The sequence below is a fragment of the Manis pentadactyla genome, chromosome 10 (assembly GCF_030020395.1).
Source record: "Manis pentadactyla isolate mManPen7 chromosome 10, mManPen7.hap1, whole genome shotgun sequence".
In the NCBI taxonomy this organism is placed as follows: domain Eukaryota; kingdom Metazoa; phylum Chordata; class Mammalia; order Pholidota; family Manidae; genus Manis; species Manis pentadactyla.
Window position 1 is genome coordinate 88,070,814 of NC_080028.1, and position 12,759 is coordinate 88,083,572.

Below are 12,759 nucleotides of genomic sequence, written 5' to 3' on the forward strand. Positions count from 1 at the left end.
CGTGCCAGTTTCCACTGAGTGAAATGCTCCTAAAGCCATGAGAGGAATTTAAGAATGAGTGAACATTATGTTGTCAGTTTAAACAGGGTCTCTGGGAGGCATTGTTCTGTTACTTAGTCTGCATAGTTGAACATTCCAGCTTCCCCATGGGTGTCTAGAGGTGTGGATTGAGACCTAGCCTTAAACAAAGAAATCTTTGAGGTGGCCTGTAGGAGGAATCCATGAAACTCCTTGCACGAGGCCTCCTGCCGGAAGGGCCTATTCTTTCATCACTGTGGTGCTTATTAGTAAGTGCTCCCCTAAGGAGGTGCAACAGCTACTGCCCTGCCGAAAATGACCTTAGCAGCAGCGAAGGGCCCACATTCTTACCCCATGTACCTCTTCCTCTTTCAGACTATTGAGAAATATGTGTAGACCAAGAAATCTGGGAGAGATGGCTGCTGCTCTGGAATAGGTCGTATGTTCTTGCTAAATGGTTGTACTGCCTTCTGAGAGAGGTGCTGGGCTGCCACCTCTTCATGGCTGGGAGTTTGCTTTGCCAACATCAGAGGAGGGTGTTCCACCTAAGGTGGGACGGCCTCTGTACTGACACCTGTTTTATGGAGTCTTGGCTTTCATGAGGCTTGTTTTGTAGAGCATGGATAGCCACTCTAAACCCAAGAGGGTGACAAATAAAATCCTTTGTGATCTTCTGGGCCAGGATATCAGCATTCCCAGTCAATATCCTTCTTTTTTTATTTATCCTGCATTCTTCTGGTTCTAAGTGGGCTGCCCTAGACAAGCTATAGCTCTCTGCTTCATATGAACTGTAGGAAATAAACAGTATTTAGCTAAGGCATTCATATGGTGCCAAACAAGAAATGTGGGGTAGTGAACTGGTAGCCATCCTGGGCACTCAAAAGACTTATAGTGATTTCTGAGACACTCTCAGTATTGCTGGCTGCTCATGCTATATTCAGCCACACTGAACACTTTGCTAGGCCTTCTAAACAAAGGGCTTTGTCTAGTCTCTAGTTATTGAATCTCAGTTGAAAGTGATCAAGGAAATCTGATAAGGATAGAGTCAGATGCTTGTATGCAGTTATCCTTAGCCAAAATCAAAATCCAATGAACGTACATAAATGGGGAAGCAAGGGCAGTGTACTGCTCTAACCAGATCAGTCATTACATCCTGGTAAGTATGATCTACACTCAGGTAGCTCTGTTTGGATGGACTCCACCACATGCAGGCTTCGCTGTACTTCTGGCCGTCTTGCACTTGGCAGAGTGCTTGCTCTCCCCTGGGCCAGTGCTGCAGCCCATGTTCAAGGTGGGGTAGGTTGAAAAAGGTTGGTTATCAGTTGGATAGTTGGATGCTCGTGTTAGAGTGAACTCCTTCCCCGTTAAGTTTCAATCCTGTTTCTCAACATTGATAATACCAGCAAGACAATGAGGTACAGACACATGTGGTCTACTGCACTCTTTGAACAGTGTTCTGATTGAGGAGCATGCTTTTTGGGGCCACACTGTATGTGTTTGAATACCAGCTCCTTCTTAGAGTTTTGTGATCTGGACAGCCCCCCCTGTGTTTTAATTCTTTAATCTGTAAAATGGAGAGAATAGAGCACTTACCTCATAGGGCTGCTGTGAGGATTAAATGAGTTTTTATGAAAAGTGCATACTGGAATGGCCTGTAAGACAGAGTAAAGCTTAATACATGTTTACTTATTTATAACTGTCCAAATGGTTTAATGAAAATTTATCATCTATATTTCATGTCAAGGACTTTTTAAGTCCTGAATTTTAAAAGTATGTATTCTTTTAAATAAAAATTATTCAGTGAAAACACCGACTTAAATTTATGTCTACTTGGATATGTACATTTTAAAACACTCTGAATTTAACTCCTGATCTCTCTGCTCTGAATGTTTATTCTCAAGACCAGAAATAACTTTTTTTTCCTTTTTAAACTCTGTAACTCTTTCCAGGCAGAGAAATTCAGTGCCAGAGGAAAGTTCTGAAAAGAGTTTTGATACAAATATCTGCCACACATAGTCAAGTGTGCTCTACTTCAAGTGCGATTATCTGTGGAACCCTTTTTATCTTGAGTTTTAAAACAGAACAGGTATTTGTAATACTTGAAGGACGTTTATGTAGGTATACACACATATGTGTATATATATTACATATATATATTCTTGCTATATATTTTTGTGGTATCTCCATATTTACTTACATACTTTTGCACATATATTTTTGTGGTATCTCCATATTTACCTACACACTTTTTTATAGTATCACTAAATAAAAAATATAAGTCCTAAAACAATGTAATGATCACCATATGAAAAAAAGTTATTTTCCTCTCTTAGAATTATCTTCTTTTTGAGTCATCATTTTGCTTCATGACCTGTTAATATAGAGGAAAAGAGCTCCTTTTGTGTTTTGCCTTTAGACCTTATAAAGTATTAGTCAAGCCTCTCATTTCTTTCCTTGACTTTTTGTCAGTTATATAATGATGTTGGTCACGAAGATTCCTATCTTGCAATAAGAATAGTTCTGTATAAAATATTTTTATCTATCTATCTATCTATCTATCTATCTATCTATCTATCTATCTATCTATCTATCTATCTATCTAATCTATCTGTCTATGAATCATCTATCTTACTTAACTTACTTCTCACTTACTTTTCTTTTTTTTGGGGGTCCTGTGTGCCTGTGGTGGGTACTAGACGTTCACTATTAAAGTCTTACTTCTATCAACTAAAGTAACTACCCTTAACAGAAATTTTCAGGGTCCCTTTTGTTATGCCTATATTGACCTCAAGGTCCAGTATTTTTTTTAAATGGTACATCTTTTTGTTTTTATAAAGAGAAGTCATACCTGAGATAAATCATTTGCTTTCCACTTCTTGTCTCTGTGTGGTATATACACATCTTACCACAACAAGGAGAAGGAAATATTTATACAGAAGTATGCTTTGAGATGCACCTTCCGACTTCTCCTTTCTGTATTTTTTGTAGCACTCTTGGGCTTGCCTTTACTTGGTCTCAAATTAGTTGATCCCATTCTGACCCTTGTATAAAATATTTTTAAATTAACTTTTAAAATAAAGTTTATAAAGTGAATAAAGTTAGTACTTAAAAAAGTACTAAGCTATTAAACAATGAAAATGCTACCACCAATCATTAATAAAAAGACCAATAAAACAATAGAAAAATAAGCCAGTGATACAAACCCTTAATGGAAAACAAAATAGAGAAGGTTAGAAATGGCCCTCAAACATAGATAAAAATATCATCGAGGAAACAAGTACTCTGATTTATCTTTGGCGAGGATATAAATTGGCACAACCTCTTCTTTGAGGAATACTTTTAAAAAATGTATGTGACCTTTGAGTGAGCAGTTCATATCTAATAGTTTACCTAAAGACATACTTACATATGAAGTAAAATATATATGATATTCATTGTGACATTACTTATAAAAGCAAAAGATTGGAAACAAACTAAATATCCATCAGTAGAGAAAGTAGAGAACTTGTTAAATAAATTATGGTACAGTCATACAATTGAATTCTTGACCTGAGTGTCACGAGGGAGATCTTCTGGCTGTTTTCCTCTTTGTATCTTTTCAGAGCATTACTTATTTAAAAAATAATAACTATTAGAAGCTGCCCCAAGAAAATAACTTTTCTAGAGAAAAGAATTGTAAATAACATTTCTATTCTTCTTTCTAGTATAATTAACAGTCATTACTGTTAATAATACTAATAATAATACTGTTGAGAAAAGCAGAGAATGTGTCATAGAAACTAAAAAGCCCCTAGCAGAGAGGGGAAATACCATGTTAATCAGCTCATAGTGGTTTACAGAGAACAGGACATGTTAATTATCTCATGTGCAAACATTTTCATCTTGCACTCTTATTTCTTCAACATTACACATGTTTTTTTTCCCTAAATATTCTAACTGACACATAATTTGCCAAGACACATACTAGTAATTGATCATCTTAAACTGTTATTTGATCACCATTTGGTACAATGTTTACAGAAAAGTACTAACTTTTCTTTCATATTCCATCTTCAGCTTTTGGTTTGTTTTTTTACTCTTTAAAAAAAGCTTTTAGGCATTGATTTTTACTACAGTTAGTGTTTATTCAACTGAAACCCGATCGGGGTCTTTTCAGTCCTCAGAAAGTGAGCATGGGAGAGGTTTTTGACTCACATGGCATCATACCAGCTCCGTGACCCTGGCTAAACTATTGAACTTCTGTAAAGCCTTTGCTTCCTCACCAGTTAGGTGGGATTAAGAATAGTTCCTAACTGGCTGGATTGTGGTTAGGGCTTAAATAACAAAACACTCTTAGTGCTGTTAAGCTCTTTGTACATTGTTGATACATAGACTTCATAACATTAATGTTGTTATTAATAAAATTAGTTCAGACTTAAAAGTGACCATTAACTTCTTAGAATAATTTTTGGTTGCAAATGATTCTCAACATTTTGGAGACTTAGCGTTTAATATATTCATTTCAGCCAACTCTTACTTTGAGCTTATTATGTTTCAAGTCCTGTGTTAGGCCCAGGGTGTGGTCTGTGCCCAAGAGTAATTGCAGTCTTCTAGGGATAAGTAGAAGCACGGACAGTTTCAGCACAAGGTGACAAGTGCTGGAACAGGAGTAGGCACAAGGGCTATAAGAGCATAAAGAGAGACACTGAGATCAGAGGAGGCTTCTTGCAAGAAAAAGGTGGCAGCTGAACTGAGCCATAATGATCATTATTATGTAATTCGTAATCCATTTACATGGTATAAACTGTAAATGTCATGGAATGACATGGAGTTAAAAGTAAGCTTCCCTCCAGCCCTAGTTTCCCAACTGCCCAGTACTCCTTGAGAACCACCACTGATTACTAAGATATATTCCAGTGGGAAACAAGATAAGAAGAGCATGTGTGTCTTGTTAGACAGGTCAGTTCTTCTGGAACCCAAGAACAAGGGGTGGGGCAAGGAGTGGAATGATAAGAGATTATTCTGTGGTTCTTGATGAAAGCTGAAAAATCACTTTTTAATATATATACTAATTAGATACTTTTTTGACTTAAAAACTATGTTGAGCAAAAATAATCTAATAGTTGTATAACTGTGGGGTCATGGGTGATATTTTAACAAGTTTTCTGATTTTCATTAAAAATAAATACAACAGAAGAAAAATTATATTTTATCTTAAAAGTTTGCTATAATTTTATATAGGTCATTAATAGAGTGGTGGGTAATTTATTCAGTAGAAATTTCTAGAACTTGATGGTCTAAACAATTAAATAAACAGAATAGTATCTGTTCTGGGCAGATGACTTTTCAGGGCTAAAGTTTTTTTCCATTTGAGAAAGGGTCTTTTAAATGAAGCTTGCTGTATAGTAAGGTCAGCCCTGAGGAGATTATGGCTTGAGTAACAGTGAATAGTAGTGACACATTGCAGCTCAAAAAATGAGAAATGGCTTTAAAGACTTAGCTATCCACAAGTTAAAAGAGTTTTATCTTCCCTTGACCTTTGATTCATATATCGTCAGATCATCTGAAGGATATAGGAAGAGACATCTCTTCCAAATAAAGACATACCCCACAGATCATCTCCCTGTAAATCATTGGTTTCCCAGTGGAACACCTTTTTGTTTTTAATATCCAAATTTCATAGAGCCTAGAAGCCTTTCAATGTTTTTGATATTTACAAGAACAAAATTTATATATTTTTTTCAAAACTTAATACAGCATTTAAAACAAAAAGATAAGCAAGAGAAGTTTTGGATGACATTCCAAATACAGTTGGGTAGATCAGCAGGGTCAAATATAGATGATTTGAAAAGCTTTCCAAGGGTCATCTTTCCGAGGGTGACACACTTCTCCATGGTGCTGGCACTGAGCAGTTGCTGTTAATCTCATGTTTGTTTTCAGTATTAAATCAGGAAGTGGCTTTTTATGTGTTTTTACAGACAAACATAATAGTTGTTATGTATATGGGCATTTTATCCTGTGTCAGTTTCATTTTAAGAAATGAAAGGTTTTGAGTTGATATGTAACACATTTTAATTTTTTTTCATTTAAAAATAATGGGAAATATGCTTCACTTAGCATTTTTATGCATGATGTTTGATTTCAGGAACAAAGTACTGCTGTTAACTGGGAGATGCCTGTATGACTATATTGTTTCATCATTTAAATTAACCAGTGATATGATGGTTCTTGAAATGTATCGGGTATGTGTTTCTTAAGTAATTTTTTTCTGGATATCTTTCTGCTGCCCACTATATTTTAAATTTCATTTTTCAAACCTATGGTATTCAGGGAAGCACTACTTATATTCTCTTTTATTATCTTTATAGTTCTTACCAAGGCCTAACTTTGAGTTTTGAGTACATAGTATACATCATACTATATGTATAACTTGGACTGTTTCTCTATCACATTATATAATATTGCTCACATATGATAATGATTACCTTCCTCTAATATTTACCCATGTATTTTTGTTTTTATTATGATTCCTTCTTATGTGTGCATAAAATTTAATATACAAGACAATAAACAAATGTTTAAAAGATCTAAACTGCACAAACTGCATTCATTCACTCATTTATTTGACAAATATTTACTGAATGTTTAATATTTGGTAAGTATTCATCTATCTACTGGGAATCAGTGAGTAAGGTACATTCACTGTTCTCTGATAGGAGAGATTGAAAGTAAATAAAGGTTACTGTTTATAGGCTACTGAATGCAATGTGACAAGACCAACCAAAGCTTAAATAAACAAAGCCCAACCACTTGGTAATTCAGAAGTGTAGCTTTAAATTTTCATTGCATAAAAGGAAATCAAAACTAAAATTGCAGTTATTTATAAAGTGAAAATCAGAATACTGCTTAACAATATCCACAATTGAACCAAAGGTGAATTGTATCACTTGCGATTTCAGTATTAGCTGCGTATAACAGAGATCCCCAAATAATGAGTGGGATGTTAGAAAGCCCTTTTCTTCTAATGTCACCGAAGCCCAAAAAGAGGTGAGCCAATGACTGATATGATGGCTGTGAGGTAAAAGAAATATATATTGGTCTCTGTCCCTGGTTCCTGGCACAGAGCTCCTAAAACTCTTGTTTATAAAATTTCTTAGGTGATGAAAGCACTAAGAGCATCTTTTGTTCTAATATTTGGTCTTTGACCCTGGTTCCTGACAGAGTTCCTAAATCCCTTGGAATTAAAGTAGTATCTTTTGTTCTAATGAGGTGACCTGGTGGGCTCCTGGGTGGGGGCTGGTCACCAGAAAAACTAAACCATGGTTAGAAGCTCGGAACTTTCAGCCCTGTCCCATATCCTCTAGGAAGGGGAGTGGGGCTAGAAACTGAGTTAATCATCAATCATGCCTACATGATGAAACCTTCATAAAAATCCCAAAGGTGCAGTATTCAGGGAGCTTCCAGGCTGCTGAAAACAAGGAGGCACTAGGATAGTGGCGTCTCTGGAGAAGGCATGGAAGCCTCACCCCTCCTCACACATCTTTTCCATCTGGATGTTCATCTATATTCTTTATCACATCCTTTATAATAAACTGGTATGCAGTAAGTAAACTGTTCTCCTGAGTTCTGTGAGCTGCTTTAGCAAATTAATCAAACCTCAGGAGATTGTGGGAATCGCTAGTGTACAGTTAGCTGATCAGTCAAAAGCATAGGTTAACAACCTGGACGTGGACTTGGTGTCCAAGGTGTTGTGGATGCAGTCCTGTGGGACTAAGCCCTTAGCTTGCGGAATCCCATGCCATATCCAGGTAGTGTCAGAGTTAGTTAAATTGTAGAATACCCAGCTGGTGTCACATAATTGTGGGAAAAATGGCCACACTTCTGGGGTCAGAAATGTTGTGTATGTATAGTAGTGTGAGAGTAAAGGAGAAACACAGGGAAGTAAGTTTTTCCTACTCTGTGGCTTTACAGTGTCACTAGAAACCCATATTCCTATCTTTCTCCTCTGATATTCAACATAAAATTTCATTCTGAAGTTTACCTAATGGTTCAGAATGCTTACTACAGCCTCAGCCTTTGTGTTGATATTCCAGCCTTCTTTGTGAGCAGGCAGTGTGAGGATGGGTATAAAAGGGCACATCTTTTTCCTTTCTTAAGTTACTTGCATAACTCTTCCATTTACATTTTTTTGGCCAGAACTTAGTTCCTTAGCCACATCCTAGTGAGGGACCTTAGAAATGTAATAAAAGGTTATGTACTGCTGTCCCCAAATAGTTCAGGCATTCTGTTTGTAAAGAGAAGGGAGAATGGTATTAGTGTGCAACTACAATCTACATCAATGAACTAAGCATTAAATTCAAAATGTTAGACAAGTAACAGCAAAATAAACCTATTAGAAAGAAGTAGGTAATCAAGATGAAAAAAGAAATCAATTAATTTGGGGAAAAATCCCAAATATTGGACATATAGAAGATTACTGATGCTCATTACTAAAGTCATCTCAGTTGTTTGGTGACGATGGATGACAGATTGCATGTTTGTAAGGACAGGGAGCAAATGACATCTGGGAGTGAGACAGAAGGTTTTGGGTTTGTTTGGGGTGGCAGGCTGTTATTTGTTTCTTAGTTTGAAGTAGAGGAGGCCTGAAAATAAACATGTAGGAAGAGAGGAAGATGTAAGAGATAGTTGATCTTTATATATTTCAGACTGAGGTATGCTTTATTTCTAGTATCTAGAAAAATAGTTTCATCAGTGCCTCAGGATTCTTGACTTACTGTGATGAATGTATTACTAAGGTATATAATATTTATACTCATTCAGCACAGGATGTTTTGTAAGATTTTGTCTTGCCAGTGGGTTTCAGAGCTCTGGGCAAGTTCACTATGGATTCAGTGAGACTGAGGGATGACAATGGAACATTCTTGGGGTGAAAGGGTTTATTACCCGGCTTGTTCTCCTGGTGATAGGCCGAGCACTCCTGCATCCAACAGTCTGCAGGTCTGTAATCCTCCTTTGTCTCTGCCTCAGCCCAGAGCAGAGTTCCTTATATAGTGACTCAGTCAATAATAGCTTATTGCCTACGTATGTAGAAGCAGTAGCCTAGCAGCAGGCCAGTTAGATCATCAAGTAGTTTAGGTTCAGGTGAGAATCCTAGCCTTAGGAGGCTCACTTTATCCACCTTTCTGTAAGAAATTAGTGATGGTCCTGGACACCCAACTTGGAACTAAGGTCACTTAACCAGGTGTGGGGAAGTTGAAGTTCCTATGGCCAGGATCCTCACTGAACTTAAACCACTTGATGATGTAACTGCTCTGTTGCTAGGCTACTGCTTCCACACAGTAGGCAATAAGCTATTATTGCACTGTATAGAGAGCTCGGCTCAGTGCTCTGGGTGGAGACAGAGATGCTAGTGATTGACCTACCTACCGCCAGGTGAACAAGCCGGGTAATAAACCCTCTTACCCAGAGAATGTTTTACTGTCATTTTCTTTGGTTACATTGAATTCATAGTGAACTTGCCCAGGGCTGAAACCTTTTGGCAAGACAATTGACAAAGTTGGCAGGGTTCATCACTGACCAAGGAAAAAGACAGGCTGCCCTTATGGGAGGAGTGCTTCAGCAGGCTGCCCCTATGAATGGGGAGACAGTGGATTGTCCCCCAGTGGGTATGTGGTCTGAGGTGGCTTGCTTCCTAGAGGGCTGGGCCCCACCCCAGGATTGGAGACAAGTGGAGGTGATATCTGCGGCAGTAAGATAGCCCTTGGTATAGTAAGTAGGTCCTTTGAGAGAAAGAATGCCTATGAGGCAGCAGGGACTGTAGGTTGGCTGCTTCTCACAGTATTAAAAAAGTCTACAGAAGAGAAGGACACGCTCATGAAAAAGACTCAGGAAGTGGCGGCATGAGATCACGAGCTGCAAACTGCTATGGTTTCACTGAAGAAGGAAATAGCATTGATGCGAGAGGAGGCAGCACAAGAATACCGGCAGCGAGGTGCCATTGAAGAGGTAAAAGATTCCTTACAGAACGAGACAGCAATGCTGCTAGGAAGGAAAGAGGAAAAGGCCATCAAGGAAAAAGACAAACTCCTGAGGGAAGCACAGGTGGAGGTGGCACAAGAGCGCCAGCTGTGAAGACTTGAGGTGAAGGTAAGAGAGCTGCTGAAGACTGAGCTAGCATTGCTGTGAGGCACTGTAGAAAAGGTAAACGTTGTAGCAGAGGAGGCACTCGGGAGAGGGGAGAGAAAGGTGCCATCATCGCTGGAAAAGAGGAGCTGGGGAAGGATGAAGGAGTGGTGCCAGAGGCACTGACCCCTCCTTTTTTGAAAGCATGCCCAGTTGTTGTAAAGAAAATAAAGACCCAGCAGATGAGAGTTCCCCAAGGAGAGATGCAGCCCCCTCCCCAGGTTGTGGATTACACTATGCTCTGCCCCTATATCAGGCTGAGCTGGTGGATTTGGGCTCCTGGTTTAGGCAGATGCCCTCGGAGTCAATATCAGCTTGGCTACTGCATCGCTGGGACTTAGGGATGGATGGAATTGTTCTGTCAGGATCAGAGATGGGAAAGCTGTCTTTCTTGACAGTGCAGCCTGCCTTGAGGCAGCAATTGCAAAATGCACATCAGACCCCAGGGAGTCACTCCCTCCTTGATTGGCTTATGGCTGCACTTCGAGCTGTGTGGCCCAATCCGGGTGATCTGCCATCTTTTCCTGTTAGATGGCAGACATATGCTGAGCTCCAACAGGTGCTAAGAGAGCTAGGCATAAGAAATGCCATCTATAGTCCAGAGAATTATAACCAAGATGAAGAGATTTTCATTACTGGGATGAGAAGTATTGTACTTCAAACAGCTCCTACATCCCTCTTTGGGTCTCTAGTGGCCATTCTTTCCCCTCAGGGCAGCCCATAAGTGAGGTGACATGTACAGTAGCAGACTTAAGAGAGGCAGAAGCAATGAGAATCCAAAAAGAAAGAAGACCTGTTACTCACAAGAAGAATTTACAGGGCCCTATGAAGGTTACGAGGACCCAGATGTGGGTTGATTTAATACGGGCAGGAGCAGATGAAAGGAAATTAGATGGGAAGTCAAATAGGATCTTACTAGAGCTATGGCAACAGCTGAAACCAGAGGAGCAGTTCCAGCCATTAAGACCAAAGAGGCAGAGGTCAGAGACAGAGCCACAAGTCCGGCCTGTGTGTTTGCAAGACTTCCTGCTGGAGAATGAGCCAAACTCACTTGAGTTGACACAGGAAGGTGATTGGGGAAATGTCAAACGGTTTGACTGAGGGAAATGTCAAAGTATCTATCTGCCATGAGGGACCAGGAGGGGACCAGAGGCCACATGTTGAAATAGGTGTCCATTGGTCCCCAGTGAACATACAACATGTCCTGGCTCTGGTGGACACAGGGGTTGAATGTTCACTACTTGATGGTAACCCTGAGTGGTTCCCCAGGTCCCCACTATCATAGATGGATACCAGGGGAAGGCTATCAGGGTGAAAAAAAGCTCAAATCCTTTTGGGAATAGGGTGTCTACCCCCGAAAGAGTATACTGTGTATATATCTCCCATTCCTAAGTATATTTTGGGGATTGATATCCTGCAGGGTCTATGATTGCCGACCACTGCAGGTGAGTTCAGACTGAGAGTACGTGTGGTAAAGGCAGTTCTAAGGGTACATGCTAGGCACCCACCCATAGCTTTGCCTGTGCCTCGGCGGGCGACTAATACCAAACAATACAAACTGCCTCGAGGGCACAAAGAGATTGGATAAACTCTCCAGGAGCTTCAAAACGTGGGTATTATAAAGCCCACCCATAGTCCTTTCAATTCCCCAGTGTGGCCAGTAAAAAAGCCAGATGGCCCCTGGTGTATGACTGGATTATAGAGAACTGAATAAAGTCATACCCCCTATGCACACTGCTGTCCCCTCTATTGCAGGCTTGATGGATACCCTCAGCCATGAACTGGGAACATACTGTAAGGTGGTAGATCTTGCTAATGCCTTCTTTTCCATTGACATTGAGCAGGAAAGTAAGGAACAGTTTGCTTTCACGTGGGAAGGACGCCAATAGACTTTCACCATCCTCCCACAGGGATACCTCCACAGCCCCACCAGCTGTCATGGACTTGTAGCCCAGGACTTGGCTACATGGGAGAAACCGCCAATGGTGTGGCTGTACCATTATATTGCTGATGTCCTGCTCATGTCCGATTCTCTTTCAGATCTAGAAGGTGAAGCACCTAGACTGCTGCAAAATTTACAGGAGAAAGGATGGGCTGTGAACAGCACCAAGGTTCAGGGACCTGGTTTGTCAGTCAAATTCTTGGGGGTCGTCTGGTCGGGTAAGACCAAAGTTATACCAGAAGAACTTATAGTCAAAGTTCAGGCCTTTCCAACCCCACAACTGTAACATTGCTAAAGGAATTTCTGGGTATTCTAGGCTACTGGAGAGTGTTTATACCACACTTGGCACAAATTCTGAAGCCCTTATATCAGTTGGTATGAAAGGGCATCAGGTGGGACTGGGATGAGACATGTGCATCTGCATTTACTACAGCAAAATAGGCAGTCAAGGCTGTCCCGGCCTTGACTGTGATAGACCCATTAAGGCCCTGTGAGCTGGATGTTCATGTCACTGAAGATGGTTATGGCTGGGGTCTCTGGCAGCGGCTTGAACGAACTCGCCAACCCATTGGATTCTGGTCACAACTCTGGAAGTGGGCAGAGGTACGATACACTTTGATAGAAAAATGACTGGCTCC

General features: G+C 39.9%; 1 protein-coding gene across 5 annotated transcripts in view; it reads left to right on the plus strand.

Annotated features, from left to right (window-relative positions):
* Nucleotides 1–12,759, plus strand: part of LOC118923724 (S-adenosyl-L-methionine-dependent tRNA 4-demethylwyosine synthase TYW1) — a 312,259-nt gene that overhangs the window by 212,720 nt on the left and 86,780 nt on the right. The window contains exon 14 of one of the 5 annotated variants that reach the window (XM_057487212.1): nucleotides 6,143–6,579. The exons of the other annotated variants lie outside the window; for them this stretch is intronic. Within the exon in view, the coding sequence (XP_057343195.1) occupies nucleotides 6,143–6,181 (39 nt within the window). The 3' untranslated portion in view covers nucleotides 6,182–6,579. Of the gene's footprint in view, nucleotides 1–6,142; nucleotides 6,580–12,759 lie in introns of those variants that run through there. 5 annotated transcript variants of the gene reach the window in all.